We start from the raw sequence: 27,828 nt of genomic DNA, 5'->3' as shown, positions 1-27,828 counted from the left end.
CTAACAAGTTAATTATCCCGGACTTTAATAATTTTCTTAAATGTGCCCCTGGCCCAGGATAACAACGCCACAAGCCTTTTTTCGTTGTGATGAGTGGTTTTCGCAGGAGCGATTTAGCCTGCGTTCTCTGAAACACCCTATATATATATATATATATATATATATATATATATATATATATATATATATATATATATATATATATATATATATATATATATATATATATTGAGATGCCAATAATTTATAAAAAGAAACCAACATTTTGAACGGTAATTTATGTCAACACATTTTCTGCATGGGTCTGAGAGAGTCGGACAATCGACGACCCCAAGCCCCAATGGCGCAAGTTATCACTGGCGCTCGACAGATAGGAAAGAGTACTCGCATCGGTGGAATGCTTGAGAGCTGGATTCAAACGAATTGAGGACGTGATACGGCTTGCCGGTCTTCCAATTTCTTCTTTTGATCTATCTTTGCTTTCATTTACTTTTCAATTGAGTTTTACGCGCTTGCGGGACATAAACCTGCTAGCATTGGTCTTATTTGAGAAAAATAAACCAGATTGAAGAACCCGTTTTTCGCCAAATAATAGCTGTATAAAGTCAGAAACACCAGTTAGAGGTAGCTTGCTTTGCTGCCAATGGAGTTTCGTTAGAAATTGGTTTTTCAACTGGGAGAAAAGTCACCGTATTCGAAGGATTCGAGAAACCAATGTTATCTCGCGGTCATCCAAGTTGAGCTTGAGTACGTAAACAACTTTCAAAGCGAGGCTGCATAATGACATTCAGGAAACTCCCGGCACGACGCGCGGGTACAGAGAGGGGTATTTCGTCATGCCAGCGCCGTAAACACGGGAATTAGACTCTCTAAGAAGACCGGTTCTGCACGGTTGCGTGTCACTTTCGCTGTTACTGGCCACCAGCATTGAAAACACCACTCAACGGTTTGTTCCTTCAAAAGTACAATACAGTCGTTTCAATAAAGTTTTCTTTGTTTTGCAGTGTGGGCTGAGTGGCAAAATGTTAGTTCTTTAAGTGTTTTTTCTTATGTAGAAATTATGATTACCTATGCCATGACAGTCGCGGCGGTGCCGCACCGCTGACTCTACAGACAACTTTCCTTCTCTATCCTTCGAGGACATCGACAACCGGTGTTGGGTAGCGTCTGTCTTCTGATTGGTTTGTTCTCCCCAAGTTTTATTTTCTTATTTTATTTCACCTTGAAGCTCACTGACTACTGTTCTTTCGCCGTCGCGTTATAAACACGTGCGCTAAACATTTCCTCTTTGACGATGCCGGAGTGCACACGCTGAGCGTATCCAGCGTGCACTGACGTTGTGAAACGCTGCTATGAGTGGATACCTCGGCGACTTGAATGAGAAGCAGGAGCAGGCTTTAAAGGAGGCAAGTGGCTTTATTTCTAAAATGACTTTCAGCCCAACACCTTCAGTGTAGTTCATCTAAACGTTTATCAGTTTTAGGTGGCGTAACTGTTGGCGAAATGTCGGTAGTCTGGACTATAAAACGCCAGTTGTCATAAAAGAAAGTAAGCCAAGGGAATCTTCGGAAGCTCGCACATTTAACGACCTCACTGTGCAGCAAGCTTGCGACTGTAAAAAAACATAAAACACAAAAAAAACGTCGTAAAAAAACCCAGTATTTGAGTTTCTATCTTGAGATTCCATTGCGTGAAATACAAACTGGAGTCTCTGGCTGTTGACGACGAAGTTGCATTACAGTTGGGGGCTCCCCGTGGAGTTTTGATTATCAGCGAATTGCCATATTCCAATAAAAATATGGCTTTGTATGGTATACAACTTGTTAATAAATCAAATGCCAAGATTATAGTATAATAACAGCCTGCCGAACCTAGACTTTTCTGTGTGTTCATGCATTAAAGTCCTTGTGACGAGGAAAATGTATGGCTTTGCAATTTTTGATGGTTCAAATTATAATACCTTCAATTTCATCTTCCATTACTGAAGCAAACAATACTCCCTGCATTGCTTATATCTATAAAGTTAGTTATATCAGCCGGTGAAAATGTGTCAACATTGGAGACTATCATGACGCTTTCATGAAGTTTCATTTGATGTATTGTCTTAAGTAATAGTGGAAAGAAGGCATAAGGAATCATTTAGCTTCTTAAAAATATTTTCTAAATTAACGTATAATTCGAGCCTACAGACTGGTAATAATATAACTTTGAGTCAGCCATTCTAACTCATAATGTGTTTGTTCAGAGGAACACCATTTATAACATTGTAGGGAGAGCTTAGGTGGAAACCAAACCTCGCCTACAAAAGTACCTCCCGCTACATTTACGTAATTCTAAACTATTTTTATTATTGTTCGTTACATACAATATAATTTTAATGATATATTTTTGTTGGAGCTTGCTAGAAAATTTTTATTTATCCGAGCTCTCCTCTGGGAGCATAAACGAAACCGGTTTTAAGAAGGCTTTTCTTAATGAGTAAAACCTTGGACGTGTCTCCGTTCAAGCAGCATTAAATGGGTACAAGGCTGGTGGGATGGTACGGCATCTAAACGGAAAATACGACGATGAATTTATAAATTCTGGGTTGGAGAACGAAGAATGACCTAGAGTATAGATAACCTTCCCTGATTGAACAGGGTCACCATGAAAAAAAATGTAGGTGAAGACCATCTGCAAAATGATGCAGATCTAGCCTCCAAGATCGGCGTTTCAAGTCAGACAATCTTCGAATAGGCAAGGTGAAATATCTCGATAAATGGGTAAGGCACGGGATATGAAGAGTCAACTAGTTTCAACTGCTAAACGAAGATGGATCTCTGGTGACTTTTTTCTCGACCGAATTTGGACGTTAGACCTAAAATAAAAATTCTGTGCTGGAAAGCTTCGGCGCAGTAGTCCTTATCGTACAGGTGTGCAAAAAGGTTAGCAACTTCAAAAGTGTCAGTGAAGGAAAGTACAATCACTCTCCGGTGGTCTACCATCTCAATTCATTTATATTTAGTACACTCTGGGAGAATTATTACTGCAGAATTGTACTGTGTGCAGCTACACAAATGCAAAGCCGTAAAACAAAAAAGAAAAAAAAAAACGAATCAAACGTGACATTGGAATTGGTGGCATTGGTCAATTGATAAATTACGATACTCCGGCTGCCCAAACCTCCGAGTCACCATGTCCCAGAAATAGAAGTGCAGAACCTGAGAATTTACGGTATTAAACGTTTTATTCACTGACAAGGTGAGAACGACAGGAAGGCTTCAGTTGTCCTGCCTCCGGCGGGAGCTTCCCAACTTCGATAGCGCTTCGGAATCTCGTGCATCTGGAGTGCATGCGCGCAGCCAAATCGCGACAGATGGCATGGAGCTTGTGCTGGAGGCGGGGTGTTAAGAAGACACACGCCCTGCCATTCTCAATTTGGCAGTGACTATAGCACACCTACGATACTTTCCCTACCTTAACCCAACTGGCTTAATTTTACCAGGACTATATTTTGAAGGAAATAACGTGCACCAACCTAGATAAGATGAAAAATAGCATAAAAGTTTTCATCAAATCTAGAGTCCAAAGTTAGATGGATAAACTTTCACCAGGTTTAAAAATACGTACAGTTCTTAATGGCGATTATTCAAAGTAGTTTTGTCGAATTACCGTAAAGGTAGAAAACGTAAACGATCAAATTCCGCCTATACATTCCGAATGACTTCATACAACATGGTTTGCTATTTTATTCCGAAATGAAAGGTTTGTCACGCACTTTCCTTCTCGTCATGTAAAACATAACGCTTTAGTAAAAACAAATAGACTTCTTAGATTAAATAATATTTTTTTTGAAAGTTCTATTGCACTAAAACGCCTTCATGTACTATAATATTTACGAACGGTCAGGTCCGCAGCTAAATATATAAAATTTTCTCAAATTGTACACTGCACACGTTATTTGCAGGAATCATATTTTCAGTCATAACCTTTAAAAACTTGGGATTTCTTTCTCATTTTTGCTACAGCTCAAGTCCCCCCTTTGCGACATCTGGAAGGATGACTTCACGGATGCATTCCTTCTTCGATGGCTCAGGGGTATGGTCTGACGCAACCTACTCAAGCTGGCACTTAAACTAATGTATTTATACATTTTTAAACTGAACCACATAAATGCGGATTTATTTTAAACATTATTTAGAGATAGTTCATTTTCATCATTAGCAATGGGGGATACGGACAAATATGTTTTTATTCATTTCAACAACACGAGCATACGAATAGAAAAAAGAACACTAACAAAACATGAGATCAAAGTCTACCTGATACAACTTTAGGTATATCATTTATGTTCAATGATGCGATATAATGTTGCAATATAAATTAATGCACTTTGAAGATGATGCAATATAAAAAAAAGTTAAGGAAACTTATGCTTTATTCTAGGACGTCGACAGTTAATTCATAAGCGGGGAATACGCTGTGGATATATCTTACGGGTTTCGAGAACTGAAACGTAAAAACAATGGCCAGCGAGGTTGAGATATCACCCAAATTTACCTTTCATGGCAGATCGGTTCGTTCATGACATTCGTTGGGAATAAATGTTTTCGTCAGTTATATATCATTTTTAAAATAGATGTAATGATAGGCAGGATCGAAGGATCATCAGCTAAGGATCAAAGATAGTTTCACTATAACGCTCTAAATATACCATTTGCTGCTTGATTCTGTTGCAATTGCCATAAAAATGAAAGAGACACGAACATATATAACATGCAGGCAAAATAGTTTTTTTTTAAAATAAAGTCACACATAGAAAATTGTATTTTTTCCCCTTCATCACCGAGAACTTTGTGCGCAGGATGTCTGATACCGACCCGCAGAACATTTGTAACTAATATCGGGAGATTTAATAAATACCTCCGGTATGTGTTCTTTCAAGCATCCGTCATTCAAGCTTAAATCAAAGTTCTATTTACGAAATAAAATCAAAAGTTGTTTTTTTGTAGCTGAGTAGACAAGCCAAAGATTAAAAACTTAAACGTATATTATTCTAAAATAGATTGTTTCCTGCATCTAATGAGTGAGTTAAATAATTTTGTTTTATATTTGTTATTTTCAAGCTAGTGATTTTTATTCTGAATGCGTGACTTTTTTTCCCTTTGAATAAATAATTACAATATTTTGGACGAGATTATATCTACTTATAAGCACAAAAACAAATATTGAGCATGTTCAATCAACATGCCAGTTTTCAAAGTTACACGCTTGATACGTTTGTAAGTTTAGTTGGAGGAGAGAGCAAGCTACTTCGTACCTGACCAATTGAACGGCGAAACATTTTACAACGATTTTATTCAGGATTTCGAACATTGAGGATGATCGAGCTTTCCTCGAGTCATTGTAATTTTATCGGCTCATTATACCATAGATATGCAGCATAATGCGGATATTCTCAATGTAATTTACTTTTAAGTGAATATTGGCAGTAAGGCCATGCGTTTTTTATAATTATTTCTTGAGCTGCACTTAAGAATTTAATGATTTACATCACGGTGACAAGGTTCCTGGATCAATGCTATTCGTGACATGTAGGAGGATGATAATCTTGATAAAAAAATGTATTTTCAAAATATACGCAAACAAAAGTATTTTGTGAGCTGTTATATTGGCACTGTCTTGAGTCGGCCCAGGAATTGTATCTTACAATTTAATTTCGTAAAATTTTGTTATCCACAGACCTCGCAACGCATTAGTTTATGATAATTATTTCTGCTAAAACAATACTCAGAAGGAAGTGCGAAGAGGATACTTGCCTATCATGCGAGCGTAGCGTGCTTAACTTTAGTATGACACGTAACATTTTGACTCCCACACTTAAAATTACAAGAAAAGGATCAAGATACGAGGAATATTTCAAGGTAGCTGTTAGATGATCATCTCACTTAAAAACACACACAAAAAACAGAAAAAGGTAGGCTCACATAAAAAAAGACACATTTGTACGTGCATTATTTTTTGGTCTCATGGCTTCTTTTTTATTGTTTGTGTCTGGATTGGAAGCAAAATCCTCTCTTTGGCTTTATTAAGCGGTGGTGGCGCATTTTGGGCATTTCACGTGCAAATTGTGGCAGGTGATTCTTGTAACAAAGCGCGTTGTATATGTGCAGTATGTTCAGCTATTACGTGACCATGCACTCGCATATAATCAACGAGTTGGTGTATACTTTGAAAAACAATGTTTCACTTTTAATACTCGCTTGGTCTTAAGCAGCCCCATATTTCCCTCGCCAAAGTATTGTGTTAATAAAAAAAGTTGTTACGTTTGCCTCAACTTACACGTTCACGCGATTCATGCATACGAAACGATAATAATTAGCACTGATGAGAGTTTATTATCAATTTCTTACCTTTATAGCAAGTTTACGGTTTTAAAGGTGGCGTACCTCAATCAACACGTTCGTTATTTTTGCGAAAATATTTAGAGCTCCGCCAAAAGGTAATGGACTGTGAGTTCATAGTTAGGTGTGAATTATGAGTTCGCAGTTTTGACGTTATGATTGCACTCCAATAGCTTGCATAGCTTTTTACCATAGCACAGAGGCTTATATTATAACACTGCGATTACTTACATCATTAGGCAAATATTATACTTTTCATTGTTTTGTACACAAAAAGTATGAGGCTGTCAAGAAATTGAAAATAAAGTCTTTGGTTTTTATAGAAAGCATTTCCGCGCTATCTTAAATAAAGTGCTCCATTATATAAACGAAGAAATTGCGCTGAATTTCGCTCTTCTATCTGTTGACCCCATATAGTGATGGTTTCTTTATCGCAGCTCGAGAGTTCGATGTCGTCAAGGCGGAAAAACTTCTCAGGGAGGTACGTAGATCATATAGCAATTATTTTGCCCCATTTGTATGGCCAAACTCCTGCTAGAGAAGTTTAATTGTTTACTTCGGCGTTTGGTGCGCTTTCGAGTCACAATTTGCAAACGTTTTTCGGCACAAAGAAATTTATGTATTATTCGTATCTTGGCTCCGTCAGCTTTGCGCCCGCAGCACTGGCGGTAGCTTTTTCTTAACACCACGGATCCCATGAACTCCAGTCGTTTCAAGTTTGACTGACTTAGTGATCACCGATGTCACCCAGCAAGTTTCTAATAAAAAAATGTTTCGTTTTATTAACGAGTTAATTATTCAAATCTTTACGAAGCTATTCATCGGATGCTTTTGTACCTCGAAAAATTAACCTCTTGTTAGTGTATATTATGACACCTATTTTTTTTCAGTGTTATGCAATGTTTTGGCAGAAAAAAATGTTGGCCGATGTTCGGTGAAACAAGAGGTGTAAAAGCGATACATTATAGGAGATGTGATATAAACACAGTATTGAAAAAAAAAGTTAACTGAACAACAAAGCAAACACATTACTAGATGACTAAATAGTCGTGAACGGCCCGACTTAAAATCAGCCGTTTGCAACCTGAATGTCGGGAACGCTTTAAACACGCAAAATAACAATAAAGCATGATATACTTTTTCTAAATACGATTCAGATTTAATTTATATTAACTACCGTAACAGCGATCGTTTTTGTCCTCATTGCAGAACTTGATTTGGCGACATGAGAACGGCATTGACACCCTGGTAACGACGTACCAATGTCCAGATGTAAGGTGTACAATTATATACCTTTTTTTAGGTTTTCAAGCGCTTCCGAGCGTAGAAAGCTCTGTAGATAGGTAGATATAAATAAAAAAAATATATGCGGTGCAACACATCGCCAATGCTGTTGTCTTAGAAATTTTGCCCTCATATATTGGTGGTATACTGAATGCAAAAAGGACCCACGCATAAAAGATAATAATTGCTGCCGTACTAGTGAGCAGTTACGGTAAAAAAAAAAACTGTTTTTTTAGACAACGGTATTTCGGATAATGAAGTCATTAATTATTGTTATAAAAACTGATTAGTAAAGTAGTTTTATGCATGTTCTAACTACAAACTTGCTGAGCGTCAAAAACAAAACAAAACAAAAAAACTTGAAATTAGTAAATTTGAGAAAAACCTGAAAAGCGTCATAAGCGGGTTGATAATAAAAAAACATTTTGCTACAGGTGCCAAGATTGGTTTAGTTCAAATTCAGATAAAAAGAAAGAAGAAACAACAACAATCACCACGATGTGTCAACGTTCTGTGTGCTTCAGAAAAAAAAAACAAAAAAAAACGACGCACGCTTTTCAAATTGTTTTAAAACTAACTGAACTAACTTTTTTGTTTTAGTCAATGAGCAGCGGGTATACAATCATCTTTGGTACGAAGGGAAGGTAGCCATGTAGATGCTAGATACGAAAACGAACGGATCTGTTTTTATGGTTTCCGTCTAAGTCTTAGGTTGAAAGGGTTTCTGGCATAATCATTGCTAAATTATCTTATTTCTAATTGTCTGCTCTAAAAACGTTTGGTTGTAAAAAAACAACAACAACAAAGAAAAATTGTGTATCCCTTCGACTTCAAGAGATAAAATTAATCCAACTCTTGTTTTAGGGTTCTAATGTTGACAGGAAAACGACGGCGTGTTTTCCCCATTCACAGGTGCTGAAGCGTTACTTCCCTGGCGGAATATTCAACCACGACAACGAAGGTCGGCCTCTCTGGATCCTGCCTACTGGCAATGCAGATTTTAAAGGTAGCATGATTTTAGCCTTTTTCATTTAGGAAATAACAATGAGAACCGCTGCAGTGTTCGGGATAACCATGTGGCTCTGGGTACACTACTGGAAAATTAAAGCAACAATAACGGATCTAGAAAAAAAAGAGCACAAATACTAACAATGAAAAATCCTAAGTTGTTTAGGGCTCTGTCGCAGCCTAGCAGCAAGACGATAAAGTGGTGTTAGCAGATTTGGGGGACGGTTAGACAGGCCGTGCTCTAGTTTGTTGTTAATATAATTGAGCAATCCGCCAAATCAGACTTCAGTATTTCAGTTTTTAATCTGGCACTTGATCGCGCCGTGTAAACGGCGCGATCAAGTGCCAGATAAAAACTGAAACACTGGGAAAACACCCTCGCGCTCAATACTTAAAAGTAAGATACTCTTAAATTATGAATCGTTAAAATACCTCTGAGGCTTCAATACTCTTGTGTCTGACGTCATCCTAACTTTCTACTTGGAATTAGAAAAAAAGTGAATTTCGAGGTTAACAGAATCGAAACACAGGTACAGTACTTTAAGAGGTACAAACGTCACTCGTCTGATGATAACTGATATTATCTTTCTAGAAACTCATGAAAATTGTTTTATCAATCATCTTTACGAACTCTAGTAGTTTCCGAATTATTTCAGATAAACAGAATAAACATTAAATTTATGTGTGGCAATAGTGGTAACAAAAATAGAAAGAGCTCATGTCAATTAATTCTCTCAAATGTTCGCGAGAATTTCTGGGAGGATTCACTAATAAACAATCAACCGTTCAAAATGAACAAGAGGTATGCTGATTTTCGAACGCAGGAATGTTGCAGTGCGTGCCCGTGGAAGTGATGGTGAGGCACGTAATATACCAGATTGAACTAAACGTGGAGGAGATGAAAAAGCAAACAGAAAAGGTAAGAAACACGAGTTCATAAAAGCGTGCCGTCAGAGGCATGCTACGTATGTGTTTTACTTGCAAAAACACAATTTTAAATTTTTGTTTAAAATTTTTTTTTAGGGCCTACAAACAACAGTAACGCCTTTTGTGTGGTGCACTCTCGGTTCGTGTTCCCAGCAACATTATTTAAAATACTAGCGTGCACAAAATTAGATACATTTTCAAGGACAGAAATACAAGTTTGCAGAGAAAAACCAACCTTACACTAACACTAAATTGAAAATAACAAAATCACGAAACATGTGTACGTCAAAATCGCATTCAATATTAAAGGCGGACTGCATACGACATAATGGCGATGATTGACAAATGCTAGTAGAATAAAATGTTCCAAAAGGGCGACTTGCTCGGGGGGGGCACGTAAAAGTCTATGTTCATAAGTAAACTTTCAGTTTTAACTGTACCATGCAGTACCTTATCAAGAAAATGAGTGCCTCAAACAGCCCTCCCCGTTGATAGCCTTTCAAGGCTAAATAAACACAGCAAGAAATTTTAGCTAAAAGACAGTTTCTGACCAATGTATCGGTCATAAATAATTAGCATAAATTTCTTCTGCACACGCGCAATCCTTTCAACTTGTGTTAAAAAATAGTGAATTCCAACTAATTGAAGCAGATTCAAGTTCTGAGCGTACAAGACTACAGAAGAGACACACTACAGCGAATAGGGAGGTGAAATAACTTGATAACCGAGTGATCATTCCCAACTTTCTTATCGCCGAATAAACGAGCTTAGAAACGTGCGAAGTAAATGATAGAGTACTATCAATATAGATGCCAAGGTCTCTTACAAGAGATGCATGATCTATCACATTTCCCTCAAGCACATAAGGCTGAAAGAAAGCGACCCGTTTTCTTGAGAAAGAAATCAATTTAGTTCTTTCTGTATTTAACGACAAAGCGTTTTTTCCTACATCACTCGGAAATTTCTCCAACATCAGTTTGCAGTAAAGTACAATCAGAATAGTCTTTAACATTCAAAAATAGTTTTATGTCGTCAGCAAAAAGAAAGACATTCCAGTGCTTGACGCATGATACTATATCGTTTACGAACGAACGAATAAACAACAACAAATAAACAACACTTCGAAAAAGCGTTGCCAACACGAACAGTTTTACAGCGTAAACTCAAGTAGCTCCTGAACTATTCGCAAAGCTTTGGGCACATGCCATAAACATGAAGTTTGCAAAGAGGTAAAGTATGATCTACCAGCTCAAAGGCATCGACATATCAAAATTTACGGCATCGATTTGTCCTCTGTTTGTGACTACTGGCACAGACAAATCTAGGAAAGGGCAAAAATTTGTTTCAACGAACTTTTCCTTTAAAGACCATGCTGAAAAAGACTAATTTTTTGACAGGTAATCCCAGATCCTGTTATGCATAACCATTTCAAAAACCTTCGCGAAACCACAAAATAACGAAATGGAACGATAGTTACTAACTAATGACGGATCACCAGCCTGGAATATGGGCACATATATGGAAGATTTCTTCAAATCAGGGAAAGTACCCTTCATGAGAGGTAGGTTAAATATGTGTTTCAAAAGGGGAGAAAGTTTATCAAAACAAGCTTTAATAATAAAATTAGGTATGCCGTTAATTCCTGTCGAGAACTTAGGTTTCCAGTTTTTATCTCCTCAAGAACTTCTCAAGAGCAAAAGTTTTACAGCGTAGTCAACAGTAAAAGCAGATAAAAAGTCTGTGTTGTTAATGTTGTCTGATGCACCGGCAGTTCTCAAACTAGAATAGCAGTAACTAAAGTAATCAGAGAAAGGATTAGCTACGTCAGTTGGCGAGGGCAAATAGCCAGTTAATTTACTTAAGCGTAAATTTTGTGCATTGTCGCGCATGTTTTTTTTTTTTTTTTACGTAGCGTCAAAACGTCCGATGTTCTCTAGTTAAGCTTTCAACGAGCGCAATAGTTCATCCTTCTATATACCTTTTCACCGGAGCGCGATAAACACTAAATTTATCGTACCAAGCGGTTAGCCCTGTTTTCTTATACTTCGAATAGAGTGAGATTTATTAAGAAATAGGCTTTTTAGCTGTCTAGAGAACCAGCTACGACACTTAGATTTATGTGCCTGCTGTTTCGGAAAAAAAAATTGCTCATTGCGGTGGACACTACCATAGTCAAGTTAGTAGTGGCTAAATCAGCATTTTGATCCAATAAAACATCTGACCAATTATGCTCAGCAAGTCTATCGTAGAAACCGTAATAATTTCCATTTCTATGACACAACGAAGATAACGGATAATTAGCACAGGGCCTACATGACCAGCAAAACAGAACTACAAAGGGAGGATGATATGCATCAGCTGACACCATAGGCATAACAGCCGGAACAATATATCCTATGGGTGCAATTAATAAGCATAAATCAAGCACAATATCAGCAGTGTGTTTTCGGAAGTTACACTGAGTAAACCCATATAAATATGAAATGGAAACTAACCATTCCGCTTTTTATAGAAGTAACAATATTCATATGCGACACCGTTCTAGTTGACCAATCAAGACCAGGAAAGTTAAATTACCCATTTATTTGTACCCTGTAATTAGACAAATCAACAGTATTACAGAGGGTCTCAAAATGGCCAATAAGCACAACGTCATCAAAAAGTAGAGGGAAATAATGTTTCCTATTACGTAGTGGAAACCATCGCTGGCAGGATTTTCTACCCAAACACACTCAGCATAGGTCTCGAAATCCGATTTTCGAAGTAACTGAACAGCACAGTCAGCATCTACCAAAACCCCACCTCGTAAGTTTTGACCCGTGTTCACATAGTCGCGATCTCTCTTGTGAACAACATAATTTGGAGGAAATTATTCAACACTGGATATTCTGTCACAGGAGCCACGTTTCAGTCAGACAAAATATGTCTATATCAGTTGAAAGAATATCCGTCATCACTTCCGCTCCTTTTTTTATTAAGCCACGAGCATTCTGATAAAAAAAATCTTAGAGCGTGGATGCATCATCGTCTAAGCTTTCTGTCTGAAATACATATAAACGAGTCATGTCAAGTTTGCCGTAAAACTTATGAAAAAGAGTACCCTCACTCCACATCTCAGGGAGCTTTAAACTCTCAAACAAAGAGTAGTCAAATTCGAGTTAAGAAGACGCATAAGAGTTGAATTTCAGTTGTAGCTGCGTGACGGTTAGATACCTGCCGCGAAGATGGGGCAGAACAAAATCCCTTACGTCATCCGCTGTCGTTCTCGGATGTAGTCTCGAGAGAAACAAGACCTCAGTTTAACGAGGAGCAGACGTCACCTTGAGTGTCTTGGCCGTTCCAAGCTTCGGTGGATTTCGCTTCTTTCTCGCTATCATAGTGAAACCGTCCTCCTCCGGCATATCAGGCGTTTCATGCCAGAAAGCAGGTGCAGCCTTAGACACAAAAACACCGTGGCTGTCACTTCCCTTGATAGAAGCAGGTTTCAGGCCGGAGATTACACTTGCTGTTGGTGGGTTGTGAACAACCGATGGAAGTTTCGAGGATGCCAGTGCCGCTGAGTATAAGCCGAGAGGAGCCGACACAGAAGGAAGACGATCGAACACCCACCTGTTCAGCAACGCCAACTCGGATCGCAATCGTCGATATTCAACCCTTAGGCATTTTACCTATCAACTTTACCTTACTCGTAATTAACTTCAAATATTCAAACCTTGGGCACCTTACCCGTGAACAAGAAGCCTGCTTGCTGCTTGTTCACGACGCATCACTCTGAAGGTGTTGATTGGCGCGTGTTTTGCCTCTTACTCTTAACATTGCTGTCGGATGTCGCCGAATACCAAACGTTGAAGCTGTAGGCACTGTTGTGTACCGGACTGTCACAACCCCGGAAGCTTAGCAGGCGTGAAGCTTGGAAGGTTCTCGTCAAGGCCGTGGAAAATACAACGCCGTCAGAGATGAATAAATGCCGTGAAACGTGTAAAATAATCATTGCGGTCACATTGCCTGACTTGAGGTGGATTTTTAAATATGATCTTTGACTCGATATTTATAATTAATATGCTTAAAGCCGGGCGTCGTCTTTGGATCCGATGTGATGACTCGCTCGAGCCAGATCTGTCCTTTGACGCTCTCACTGCTCTCTCCTCCACGGACACATCTTGCTCAAGCGACGTTTTTTTGATCGTTTAATCCTAATTAACAAAAACCAAAGTGAGCGACTTCTCCGCTTCGCTGGTTTGATAGAAGACTGTCGTTTGCGCTTTTAGCGTGATCGCGTAGCTGCCCGAGATGGTTGCTCTATTTCAACCTGTGTCTCTGCGGTTTTAACTTCGTCTTCGCTGCGAGAAAAGTACATTAAAAAAAATGCACGTACTCCACGAGAAAAGGTTATCCATGCGGCGTTTATGTTCTGTGAAAGAGAGAACAGCAGATTCAATCGCCGATAACACGCATGAGCTTGCGACGAGCAGCTGCGTATGACACAATTCAAACGATCTTGCACGAAAAACACAATCTTCGGATATCACAGTCGTCTTCAACACGATGACGAGGGGAAGGGAAACAAGTTGATCCCCGTCCCTGAAATGAGGTCAGCTATATATGTGGGGGGAGTTCACTTGAGAAAAAAGGGTAGGTGAGGGTGAGGGCGCTTTTAGTACTGCTTTTATGGAGGCGGGAAGCTGGACGAAGTTTTCGCTTTTGTATTTTCTAGCGCACGAAAACAACATAAAAAGCTGCCTTGTCTGCTTGCTTCACTTAAATTTGGTTGTAATATCAAGACGTTCAATCTTCTTTTGCTAGCTCCCGTTTTAGGTTGTCTCAACCTATCGGTAGAAGGCACGTACTAAAACACCCAAAGGTAGAACCACACTAACACACAACCACGCACACATTAATATATTTAACGTTTGATACATTTTAACAAAACTCGGCAGTGTAGTGCGCGACAAAGGAATGCTCGGAGTTGGTAATAACGCAATCTCGCATGGGTACGCCGGCGGCACTGCCGTTTTAGCTGTCCCAGTGTGGCACGGATGGTCAACCGACGGTCACGCTCTGGATCCCTGCCTAGCACCGATAAGCAGGGGTAGTAATTTTTGGTTGAATTCTCACTCACAACTGCCTCAAAATTTAAGAAAAGTTAGAAACTCACTCACTCTCAGCCTCGCGGCCGCACTCTCCTTCAAGCTTTCACTGACGAACTTATAAACTTATGAACTCACCCAACTCACGAACTCAGGCCCCTAACCGAACTCATGAGCACACCAAACTTACCGAACTCACGCCCCTCACCGAACTCGTGAACTCCAGCGAACTCATGATTAACCAAACTCACGGAACTCACGCCCCTCACCGAACTCATGAACTCACCAAACTCATGAACTCAATAAACTCTTGAACTCACGCCCCTCACCATATTCATGAACTCACCAAACCCATGAACCCACTGAACTCACAAACTCACGCTCCTCATCGAACTCATGCACTCACACACTCACCGACCTCACTCAGTAAGAAGTAGTTATCGCACTCACCGTAGTCGCGGCGCTGGCCGTCCTCCACCGCTCAGGGCTAGCTCTCACGTCGCCGAGAGAACAAATCTTTTGTCTTTCAGTTTGTTTCGCTTCGACTCCTTCGGCGGACCGGCCGAACGCTCCCGGAAGGCGCGCTTCGTTGGGATACATGGGCGCATCATGGCGAGCCATGTAAAGAAGTATTCTTTTATGTGCCCACTGTTTATCTCAAGCAATCTCTACAACTACGTGCAAGTCTGAATTGACCGTCTCACTCGCTGTTTATTCAGGCGTGAATTATTATTATTATTATTAATATTATAATTCCAATTCGCACTACCGTGGTGTGTATTTTGTTTATGCGTAGAATATTGCGAACTTCTCTTTTATGGTAAGACGGTTTTCTCGGGAATTCGTTGTTGAGTAGAACTATTTCGGAACGGTCTGTCCTTATATTTATCGTCGTTCAGAGAAATTATTTCACCTGAAATAACTGCCTGGTGAATATTTTTTTCTGGAAGAAGTGATCAAAGACCTTTGTGCGTACCATATTATTCTATATTTTTATTGCGTTTCTCGCTTTTTGTGTTACGCTACATATGCCAATTAAAACTGAAACGTTTTAATCTAGCTACTTTGTGACTCGCAAAATGTAATACTTTATGGATCTTGACATAAAATCGTGATCGTTGTCAAATCCCTTTGGTATGCTGGTTGCCCAGACAATGTGTTTGTGTTCAAACTTGTCAATATTTTTAATACAAATATTTACAAACTACATGTAGTAGGTTTTCTATTATAATCACTTATTAGTCTTTGATGGATGGAAAGTTTTAATGTCGTCACTAATTCGAATCAATACACTCGTTTAAGATCAAGTCATTTTAACTTCGACAGTCAAATTGCTTCACTTTTAACTATTGATAGCCTAATTCGGTTATTCACGCTATATTTGAGGAGAAGAGGGGCGCGGTACGGAACTTAAATAAACTATCCAGAAGTCTTCAAGATTTTATTTTCTATATAAATAAAGAATGGGGCACTCAATTTCTTCGCGCAGAGAAGGCTGCTTCAGTGCATGCAAGTGCATGCACGCACTTAAAATATATTTAATGACTTAGTTTTGGATCTTACCCTTTGTCCCGTTATTTACTCGTGTGATTATAAATCATGTTGCTAAAAAGTCAAATAGCCCTACTCCTAAGAGGCAGTGACGTGCATTGGTTGATAAATAGTATTATATAGGAATCATAACTAATATCTGAATACTAAAGGAGCTAGTGAGAAGACCCTTCTCCGGCACGCGAAACGTTTTCGGGGGCAGCCAGTATTCCGACCATGTTCAATGGGCCCCTTTTGAGCGACTAATGTGGAGTGGGATAGCAGGCTAGAACGTCGATTTGTTATCGCCAATATTAAGTGAAAGTGAACATTTTTCTGAATCTCTTTGAATGTATTTAGAAACTTGTCGTCTGCAATGTTTTTATAACAATACACAATCGAATAAACTTTTATATCCTAGGAAATAAATGTAGCAGCCTTTAAAACCAATGGCGAACAAGGCGGGCGTTTCCGGTGTACTCGAGCACAAAGACGTGGATACGTACTCTTTTTATAGAACTCCTGGCTCCGACTTGAACAAATAAGTATACCAGTGAATCGTGACAGCTCCCATCCGGCATCATTTTAATATTGGATTCAGAATTAGCGACCGTGTATGAAACGAGTGCACTCGAAATCGCAACACCTGCTTTCATGCGTACCGGCGTAGCGCCCGTTTGCCTCTTTCATGAAAGAACACAACGCCGCGCGTATAACGGTGCCTCGCAGTGTACACGAGAACGGCCGAGGCGAGCAGGAGAGGCCTGTCCCCTCTCGCCACCCCGTCACGAGACAGTCACCAGTGGCAAAATACCACGTGAAGCCGTGGGAAGCGAGCCGGAGGCAAAGAGCACAGACAAATCAATAGGCAATTCTGATTTTCCCATCACTCGTAGAGGACCAGACGAACGAGCTAACAGCGCCATTGCGAAGCAGACTTGTACCGTACGCATTACAAGTTATCAAATTACTTATAATCGATTACTTTCGTGAGTAATTTTGTAATCAGTTGATTACTTTCACTAGGCAGTAATCACAAGAGTAATCTGATTACTTTTTGAAGTAATCAAAATTACTTCTAACCGTTACTATTTTTCCACGGGATCCTCCCCCTCCCCTCCGCCGCACACACCTTTTTCTTCTGAAATGACAAAAAGAAAATTTGCTTTTTCCGGACAGAAAAAAAAGAAAAGATTTTTGCGAATCTGTAGGAAATGAGGTCAATCTTTTTGTATGTATAGTTTCTTTAGAATGTCCGTTTTTTTTTTCGAGCTGGGACTGGGATTGGGAAGCCTCAGGGAAGCCCCAGGGCATGACAAAGACCCTTCAGGGCGAGGTTTGAGGGAGCAGAATGTAACTTTGTAAGTCCTTTGTTCAAACTAGCCCCCTCAAGTACGCACACACAAATAAAAAAAAGGCAATTCTGCTTACGGTAGCTACTCGCAGCCCATAGGAGAACCAGAACCGAAGAATGCTTAAAGCGGATGCAAAATATAACAAAGCCAGTTCAAATACACGTCAAGATCCCGTATTTACCCTACGTGGTTTTTGTAACAAGCAAGCTTTCGAGGTTGGAAGCAGTTCATTACTATGAGCACTAAAGATGTCAGTTTTCACACAATAAAGTAATCGGAAAAGTTACGGTTACTTCTTAAAGTAATGTCGAATTACTTTTGCTGCCGAGTAATCAAGTAATATAATCGAATACTTTTTAGCCAAGAGTAATAGTAATTGTAATCGATTATTTTTTTAGTAACGTCTACAAGACTGTTGCGAAGCGAGTGTTGATTCAACTTCCCCGGAAATATACGGAAAAGTCACATGACCCGCCCTTCCTCGACGTCACCCCGAAAACCCTCATCAAACCCATGGCCCCTCAGGTACCTTATGCCTCGCCAAACTGATAAATTCATCGACCTCACGAACGCACGCCCCTCACCAAACTCATAAACTCATGCCCATCACCAAACTCACGAACTTATAGAACTCACAAACTGACCTCCCTCACCGAACTCATACACTCACCTAGCTCATAAACTCACGCCCCTCAGCGAATCCATGAACTCGCCAAACTCACCAACTCACGCCCTTAACCGAACTCATGAGCTCACCGAACTCGTGAACTCATTGAACTAATGAACTCACTGAACTCATAAACTCACTTAACTCATGAACTCACCAAACTAATGGACTCACTGAACTCACGCTCCTCACTCAACCTCAAACTGATGAGTTTTCGAGGCTTATGAGCTCACTCACAGTCACCTGAGGCCTGGTCGGTGAAGGTGAGTGAGGTGAGTGAGTACAGTCATGAGTGAGTTTTGTCGAGGTATGCTAATAAGGCAGTGCTCATTTCGAGAAGCAAAAAAAAAATACAGCAAACCAACCCCGGCACATTCTTCATCATATCTTTAAAATGATTTATCACCATAATTCCGTACTTTGCAAGCCGCTTTAGAAAATGCTTCTCCCACGTCTCTAGACCGCACCTTCCTTTCCAGCTTATGTTCATGGCCTATACTTGTGGTTTGTCTGTTGACGCCTATCATCATTCTATTTTTATTCAATTGCGCTAATATCGCTTTCTGTGCTACAAACATATCTTGAAGCGTACTGTTAGTATTAGAGTAATGATTGACGGTACCTAGGAACTCGCGAAACTGACACAAGTTCTTGCAAGCACTTCATTTGAGACTTCTTTACTGATATTTATTTATTTATTTATTTCAATACCCGCAGGGCCCGAGGGCATTACAGAGGGGAGGAGCAGGTACAAAACATAATACAACAATTAGAAGAACTACAAAAACTTAAGAAGACAAAAAGCAGTCAGGGGGCTTGCTGACAAAAATGGCTAATATACTCTTACGCCCTGATATACCGTTAAAACTAATATAATTAACCCTTGCAGGAATGTTGGTGACAAAACTGAAACCCGAGAAGATGCTACGCATCTAACAGGCCCTCGTTGCTTTTTGCAGGGCTGTGACTGTGCATGCGAGGTAGTTTTACCAATGGCGGAATGATCACTATCGAGGCGGAACATGTATTGGGTTTTTAACCTGTCGCCGACTGTATGTCCAATGAATCGGTGTTTTTCTTTTCAGGAAGGAATGCTCTATAATAAAAATTCCCGAAAATATGACCCAAGACGCATTAATTGAAACGAGAATTATCATGTTAAACATAACGTTGAATTTGATATTGCATAAATAACATCCTAACCTTAACCTCATTATTATGTTTCTAGTTAGGAAAACCCGTGGATACCTTCACCGTTGTTTCCGACTACGAGAATTTCAGTCTCAAGCAGGTCTATTGCTTTCAAGGTAGGGCAAATATATATATATATATATATATATATATATATATATATATTTTACAGTATGATGTCTTCTATACATTCACTCTAACCGTATCTGTGCAGTGATCGAGTTGATGCGACATCTTGTGGTTGTCTACGAGAACTACTACCCTGAATTACTCGAGCGATGTCTATTCATCAACGGTAAATAGCTTGCCAGTACGTGAGCACTGGTGTTTTGATTTGTCAAGTTTGATTTTTGCGTTTTCTGCATGACCTCTGGGATACGGTAAGAGACAACCTTTGAATCCTTGAGAACATCGATAATCTAGCTTTTTCATTTCGGTAATCAGCAGGACGAGAATGAATACAAAAAAAAATCAATAAAGTCAATCGTGAGAGTAGCTTCAATATAACTTAGAGAGTAGATATGTACAAAAAATGGATCTGGGAACAAACTTTTCTCCGTCGCCGATTGGTGACTATGTAGTATGTATCCCAAGATCGGAAGCAAATTGTTTTTAGTCCAGGAGAAGTTGGTCAACGTTCTGTGACGGGGCCGTTTCTCATATCCACAGCGAATTATTTTGAATGCGGACTGGATGGAAAACATTTAGAGAGATGGATGCTAAACAGCCCTCCCCCTGTGCCTTTCGATCTGAACAGGAATCGTACTGGCGTGCAGTCATACAATATAGCATTGGCCAATGCATGTTAAAGACCCCAGGATATACGTCGTACTGAATTTAATTAATTTCTCATCGTCAAAAAAGAAATCGTTTACTATGTTAGACTGACCTCATGCTGACTAAGCAGCTAACGTTTTAATCTTTTTTATGTTGCTGCTGAGGTCATGAAAGTACGATTCTGGCGTTCCCTTTAGGGCATTTCCACAGCGAGAACCCCGTCTCGTACACTATGAAAACTAGGAAATCATAATGTATAAAACTTTTCGCAGCGTCACACGTTAAGCTTGTTTCACATGCAGCGACTGCGAAAAAAAGCGGTGCGAGAGCCGACGCACAGTGTGCGATCGCAACGTTCTCCAACAACCGCGCGATTTCTGTCGGCGCAGCTAACGGTGGGCGCAGCCGGCTCTTCTGCCCAAGGTTAGTTGCAGTGGCCACGGACGCGACGCGTTTGACTTTGCCTAAAATACAACAAAAACGTCTTAATAAACACAAATGTTTTACGAATATGTGTCCTAGTTACGAATATGTAACTAGGAGTTTCTAATAATTAAGCACTAAACCAAAAGCTTTTATGTGTCTAAATTTATTTTCGAATACGCAGCTATCGCGGATAAAAGCTGGCTTACGACCGGTTGGTTGATGAGAAAGCGATTGCACCGACTCTGCGATAAAATACCAAGTTGGTGGAAACTAGTTGCAGAGCCGGTGCGATAGTGCGACTGTGATTTTAATTGCACCTTTACTGGAAATCGCACCGATTTCAGACGAGAATCGCAGCACGTGAAACAGCCTTTAGTGTTACTAAAGTTAGCATCAGAGTGCGTACAGCATTAGTACGTCTAACTTTCCGCACACACAACCAAATTGTTCAATAACATGTACTATGTGCAAGTTCACACTGAATCTGCACTGCAATTTTTCAACAGCTCCTAGCTTCTTTCCCGTGTTCTGGAGGCTTATCCGGCCCTTTTTCACGGAGAGAACAACAAAGAAGATAGAGATTTTTACACGTGGTAAGCACTTGTTCCTGTCGCGTAATCAGAAATAGCCATTACACGGACGTCAGTGCAGCAAGCCTTTCAAGCTCATATTCAAGCAGAATTACCATAAGACCCGATTTTATATCAGCCGAAAAATTCAAAAAGTGAAAGGTTGAAACACAACCAAGAATTCAGTATGGTCTTTGAGACGTAGACAATATTGTGAGCAGCGGCAGTGTCTTTATATACGAGAAATTTAATATTCCTTTAACCGATGTTATAGGTTAAAAAACGTTGTAAAAACACACATGGCAAGACAGCACTGAAGCTACTGCCAGACACCGTCGAGACTGATCTTGGAGGGGTGCCTCTGATGAATACTGCAGAAAATCAGTTTTCCAATCGCGACCTACTGGCGCTACACGTAAAAAAATGCAAGTGTACTTTTCTGCAGAACACAAGGGCAGCCAATCTCTGTAAATAAAATAAGGATCCTAGCCAACCACGAATATCAAAATACAATCAGACGTAAGAAATGCATAGTACTCAGGGACAGTGAGCCAGTGCACCTTCGTGCTAATTTTCTTTACGGATACAACATTTTTTGTTCTAATCGCGTTCTGAGCTTCGTCATAAGCTAAGTTTATTTTACTTATTTTCGTGAATGGATGTCTTCGTGTTCTGCAGGAATGCGAACCCACAGACGTTTTTGGAGTCTATATGGTCATCCGATATTCAGCCGGCCAGCAGAGCTCATAACGTTACCCTACCTTTTATAATTATATTGCTTATGCGTTTGGAATGCGGCTGTTGCCCGCCGACTTTCCAATCCTGGCTTAGTCTGCAACTGCATGAACAATTGGCTCTGATCAGAAATACATTGCAATCTTTTATATGGTAGTTTTTTCCCCGTAGTCTGCAAAGCTTTGATTCTGACATTTCGCGAATCGTTGCAGAAGGCTGGCAGCCCGTACTCCTCAAGTACGTGAATCCTTCGCAGCTACCGGTGCACTGGGGAGGACACCTTATGGGACCAAACGGAGATAAGAAGTGCAGCGATGTGGTATGTCAAGACGATTTGGTGGCCATAGTGTTACATGCTCTTTCTAAGGCCTAGTTGAAACGGTGGTATTAGCATGTGTCGGCAACATGGGCTGCTTAAAGTTATAGTAAAGTGGTAATTAGAGCTAGTTGGTACATCGCTAATATTACACAGCGCACAAAACGTCGGCGGAAGAGAAAAGCACAGTAGAACGAAAGAGCGCTGACTCCCAACTGATTTATTTAGACAGAAGAGAAAAGGAGACAGAAGAGAAAAGGAGAACACGTGGGGTTCAATTTTCGTGGCTTCTTTTTCCTCCTTTTCTCTTCTGTCTAAATAAATCAGTAGGGAGTCAGCACTCTTTCGTTCTACTTTCCTTTTCTCTTCCGGAGACGTTTTGTGCGCTGCGTAATATTAGTGCCTAAAGTTAATTCAAATTTAATATCGAGTCGCAAGTTTCGCCTGTGCCATATAGGTGCGCAGTTAAAGAAGTAGTGCAAGTTTGTTTAATGTAAAGAGGAAGTATAGTCGCGATTGGAAAACCGATTTTCTGCAGCATTCATCAACTCCTTATGTGTGCGCGTGTGCATGTGCCTGGATATGCACCACAAGAAAATAAAATATCAGGGTACTGTAATATGCGGGAGGCATAAAACAATTGGTGAATGCTGTAGCGCTTTCCTTGTTAAGGACGGAAGAGCTGGTGTGACCCACTCCGGGTTTAGGTGAAAACGCTTTGTTTATTCTCTCGTGCCGTTGACCTCGTATCAGCGAGTAACATCGTCATCTTCTATTGGTGGCGGCAGGTTGACGGACCGTCGCAAATGCTATTGACCACTGCAGAGGTGAAGGTTCGATTTTGAATTGAGAATACATTAATTATTTACTTCAATCAAACCTTTAACATTACAAGATCGTCATAGCTTCATTCTGCCTTAAAAATAAGCGGTAACTAACCTGGGGAAAAATAAGTGCAATCACATTTTGATTAGATCTATTAGGATAAAAACTTAAAGTGTAAGGGGTGTTTTTATGTCGGACAAAATACGCGCAAGAACAACGAAGGTACTACCACAAAGGCAAGACAATGTTCATTGCGGGAGCAGGATGTTTGGAACCGCGAGCCATACTGGGATCACCCAATACCTTTGGGTCTCGCGTTGGCAGCACTAACGTCTCGCGGATTGTGGAGTTCTCCGCGCTATTTTTACCCAGCATGACCGGTTCCAAAGTGTCTGTAGTCGCCACCGAATAGCACAGGAGCGGAACATTGTTTTTAACATCTAATAAACAAAACTTTCAAAATTCGAGTTTTTAGAGCCAAGGCAAACCACATAAGAGCTAAATATTTCAGTTAAGTAATTCATAAAAATATATAATTATATTTGTTTGTGACGTGAACCTCGTAAATAAGAGCATTCTGAAGACAATGTTGCCTTACTTGAGCTGCTTTTTTTAATCATGTGCAGTTCAGTACAACACCCTGCACATTAGAAAATAATATGAATATATTTTGAAATATTTACACATAAGCAATGCAATTTGTCAAGCACTTTTTCTATTGCTTTCATCTCAGAATGCAGCAAAACCCCTTTCCTTAGACATGCAAGTGTGAGTTTGTGAAATATGGAAAAACGTAAATTTATAAATTATTGATCATATTGTCACGCATTTAAAATGTAAATAATTAAGGTCCACCGATACATAGAAACATGTATATTTAAATAATGCGCAGTAATTTAATATATGTTACAACTAGTGTCGTGTATATTTCTAAAAACATCTGGGTGGTATTAAAAGGACAGGAGCATAATATAATAAAATCCCAAATAAAAATATTTTTGTACAGATTACACCCGGAGGCGAGGTGCCCATTCAGCTCTACCTGAAGAACTGTCCGAAAGTATCGGCGGATCCTGACGCCATCTTCTGTTGTTTGGCACGGGGACAAAAACTCGAGATTCCAGTGAACGTGGAAGGTGCCGGCTCCACTTTGAGTTGGAAGTTTCAGGTGGCCCAGGGTCACGACGTGGGCTTCGGTGTGGTGCACAAGCCCAAGGGAATCGCAAAGACCAAGGAGGTTCTGCAGGTCTCCAGGGCAAAATGCGACCAGGTTCCGCAATCCGGACAGCTCATCTCGGAGCCCGGAACATGTGAGACATCTATTCCTTTTTTGATGAATCAGCAAAGTCTGTCCTCGAGCTTTTTAAACTTCTAATTTATAAGTCATTCGCAATTTAATGATTTTATTGCGATAGAAAATGTTACATTAGTAGTGCCCCATCCAAAATAAATCACCGCTATTTATATATGCTGGAACCATTACCCGAAGACTAGCATCTAGATCCCGACTCCCGCCAAACACCCTGAAACTGACAATTTAATGCAAGCATGCGTGGAATCTTTGTTAACTCCTCTGACAACCTAATCTTGAAATAGCGCAACGCCACCCCACGAGAAGTTACTGCTCTAAAATCCCTTCAAAAAAGCACTGACCTCGTAATCAAGCGAGCCGACAAGGGAGGTGCCGTGGTGGCCTGGCGCAGGCATCTCTATTCCGAGGACGCTCTCGGACAGCTCTCCGTTTCTGATTTTGCGAACTCCTTACCTCCAACCGCCGCCTTCCAGGATAAAATTTCACCCACCGTAAAGCTCCTAATCAAAACCAACTTCCTTCCCTCCGCTGCATATCGCCTAATCGTTCGTAATTTCCTCGCAGCCTTATTCTATCTCCTTTCCAAAGTTTACAAAGCTGGATCCCCTGGCTGAACTATTGTGCCCTGCGATATATTGCCCCTCTTACATCATCTCCGCCTTTGTCGATTCTGTACTTCAACCCATTGTACAAAACCTGCAGAATTACGTTGAAGACACTACAGACATCTGCCAACAAAAAGCTTGGGCGTAAACGAGCTGGTTAAGGTTTAACATAATTTAAGACAAACCCCCGAGACTGGGAAAAATGCGAAGGACAGCGGAGCACGCATAGACTTTGTGTGTTTTGTTGTTCTTGGTCTTTTACCCTGTCACGGGGGTTTGTTTGAAATTATGATAATACTCCATTCCAACGCCTGTCTTATCTGACCTCGACCCCCGACACTAGCCTCTTTCAAATAAAGATCAACAATCTCTACACAGCAATTCCTCACTCCGAAAAACTACACGCTCTTTCACATTTTATTGACTACCGCCCTTCCCAAAACCCCCGTCTCATGCCATAATCCATTGAGAGCCACAGCTAGCTTCACTACTCCTCGAACCATCCTAGATCCCAAATCAGCTTTATTTCCTTATCACAATTCTTCCGCCTCCATAGTATATATAATTGCAGTGACGGCATTAATTTTCGTCATCAGCTTAAGACGATGACCACCTTCTTTGTTGAACGCAGTTACCCACTCGGCCTTCTGCGCAATGCGAGCAGTCCCGTCTCTAACATTTCTAGGCACGATGCACTATTTTCCCAACCAAGATCTAAACCACCGCGCAACCCCCTCATCTTAACGTTTAATCCCTTCATACCCAGGCTCGACGGAATAATCATCGATGCCACTTCCCATCTCGTAGACCCTAAAGTTATTTCTAAACCACCTGCCCTAACGTCTCGTCGACAACCCAACTTACACTCCCTACTAGTGCGCAGCATCTGGTTCAAAAAACCTCCAACTTTGCACCCCAGTACCACGCCGTGCGTCGCCCCGAAATGCCTTACTTGCAAACACTCCGGCCCTCCTCCCTGCTTGCTAATAGAATCCCAGACAATCGCACGTGTAGATCTTCTAATCTGGTATACATAATTTTCTGCACACTCTGTCCGACCTTTTTATATCGGTGAAACTGACCGGACGACTCCACGAACGCTCCCGAGAACACCGCAGGCTTGTCACACAAGAAGGAGCAAGCCAACTTAAACATGACCTCTCCACACACGTATCTAAACACTTCTCTTCCAGAAATCATTCCGAACTCAACATGAAAGTATGTGCAATCAAATCAGGCTACCACATACCTACCTCACGCAAAAGGGAGGACATCAGAGTACTTTTTAACCTAAAGACGGAATTTCCTTCCGGTCTAAACAAGAAACTTACTTTCGGATACTAGACATTCCCATTTCGCCTCCTCCTCTCCCTCTCTGGCTGCCTCCCTTTTTTTTGGTCAACGCGGACTTTTGGGTTGTCACGCGGGGTGCCTTAACTTTCCCCACACCCGTGTTCCTCCCATTATTGACTTACAGACCTCTTTCATCTTAATTGATAACTTACCCTCCCCTGTCTCTGACTTCATAATGTCACATCTGTCACGTGTTTCCTCCGTCTTTTGTATATACATTGTGTATATATATATCTTGATCAGTCATCTCTCCTCTTAGAATACCTGATGAAGACCGTTTGGTCGAAACGTCGTTCCCCTCCTTTCCACTTGCACTTCTCTTTCCCTTCATATCCCCACAGCAAAGATGAAGCAGACTTCTGCATTTATATTTTATACATCCATATACGTGAAGTTAGTAAGATAGCGCCATTGTTTGAATTTGGGGGTCTTTTCGTAAAAAATCAAGGAAGGGCATTTGGCACCTTCCAGCGGGAGACAGAATATTTATTTTGGGTCGCCTAAGGTGCATTTGACGTGCAACCGAAATATTGGTTCCACGGCGCATTTTGCTTAATCTACCTCTGTCACAGTGCGTGCACCTCGGCCGAGATTTGAACCTGCGACCTGAGAATCAGTAGGCTGGTGCTTTGCCTCGGAGCCATTTACGGGGCTAGATGACTGTGAAACTTCGTTCTGTTACTGTAAAAGTGCTGGTTTCTTGACTGGAGTATGCCACCTCAAACTACCCGGGAATTTGAGGTGCCGCATTTACGTCGGCGTCGTACTACCCAGATAATGAAAAAGCGCCCGGAACGTGCATGGTACTCTCCCATGCATCATTATGGCAGTAGGAAGCGGAGGGGGGGGGGGGGGAGAGAGAGAGGGGGGGGGGCCTTTTTAGGTTGTCAGTTTCAAACTCATTCAGAAAAGATGAAACACCCGATCGTTAAATAAGCGCTTAAACTTTGTTTAGCCTCTAATAATGACTGCCTTCAAACCAAGGATTGCAAAACGTCCCATTTAACCTTGAATAAAAAGTTGATGAACAATTTTTTGTAAACAGCCAAATACTATGACTGCTGTCACCCCATCTGCCCGCCGAGTCCCATAGACGCACAGTCAGGACGGCATTAGGATAACTGTCACCCTCTTTACAAAAACAAATATGTACATAACAAATGCATATGATTAATGAAGCTCGTGCTGTTGAAATAATAGTCGCGGTCGTACTCCGATCGCATTAATTCTAATTGGGTCTAAATAAACCGTTTGATCAAATGTCTATAGCTCCTTGTTAGCATAAGTGTCGTTAGTTCTATTTTATTTTACTTTCAGATATATTTACATTCGACAACAGCTACAGCTGGTTCACCAAGAAGCAGCTATTCTACGTCTTAGAAGTCAAGAACTCCGAAGGAATCTTGGGCTCCACCCTCCGATGATTCTGTTGCGGCCAGTTTAGATTGACAATAAACGTATATAAAACTGGCACCAAA

The 27,828-nt window shown here is 40.6% G+C and overlaps 1 protein-coding gene across 1 annotated transcript; it reads left to right on the top strand.

The window, feature by feature from the left end:
* The first annotated feature begins 1,006 nt into the window (after positions 1–1,006).
* On the top strand, positions 1,007–27,828 carry LOC120836371 (SEC14-like protein 2). Its single transcript, XM_042290726.1, has 11 exons — positions 1,007–1,406; positions 4,008–4,077; positions 6,821–6,864; positions 7,593–7,655; positions 8,580–8,673; positions 9,500–9,594; positions 19,470–19,548; positions 21,142–21,228; positions 22,152–22,258; positions 24,087–24,390; positions 27,668–27,828. Exons 1-11 carry the CDS (start codon positions 1,353–1,355, stop codon positions 27,772–27,774), a joined length of 1,104 nt encoding a protein of 367 aa, XP_042146660.1. The 5' UTR covers positions 1,007–1,352; the 3' UTR covers positions 27,775–27,828.

Source organism: Ixodes scapularis, unplaced genomic scaffold (genome assembly GCF_016920785.2).
Source record: "Ixodes scapularis isolate PalLabHiFi unplaced genomic scaffold, ASM1692078v2 PGA_scaffold1__304_contigs__length_218370807, whole genome shotgun sequence".
Lineage (NCBI taxonomy): Eukaryota > Metazoa > Arthropoda > Arachnida > Ixodida > Ixodidae > Ixodes > Ixodes scapularis.
The sequence above is the reverse complement of the archived record's forward strand: the minus strand, read 5'-3'. Positions and strand labels throughout refer to the sequence as shown.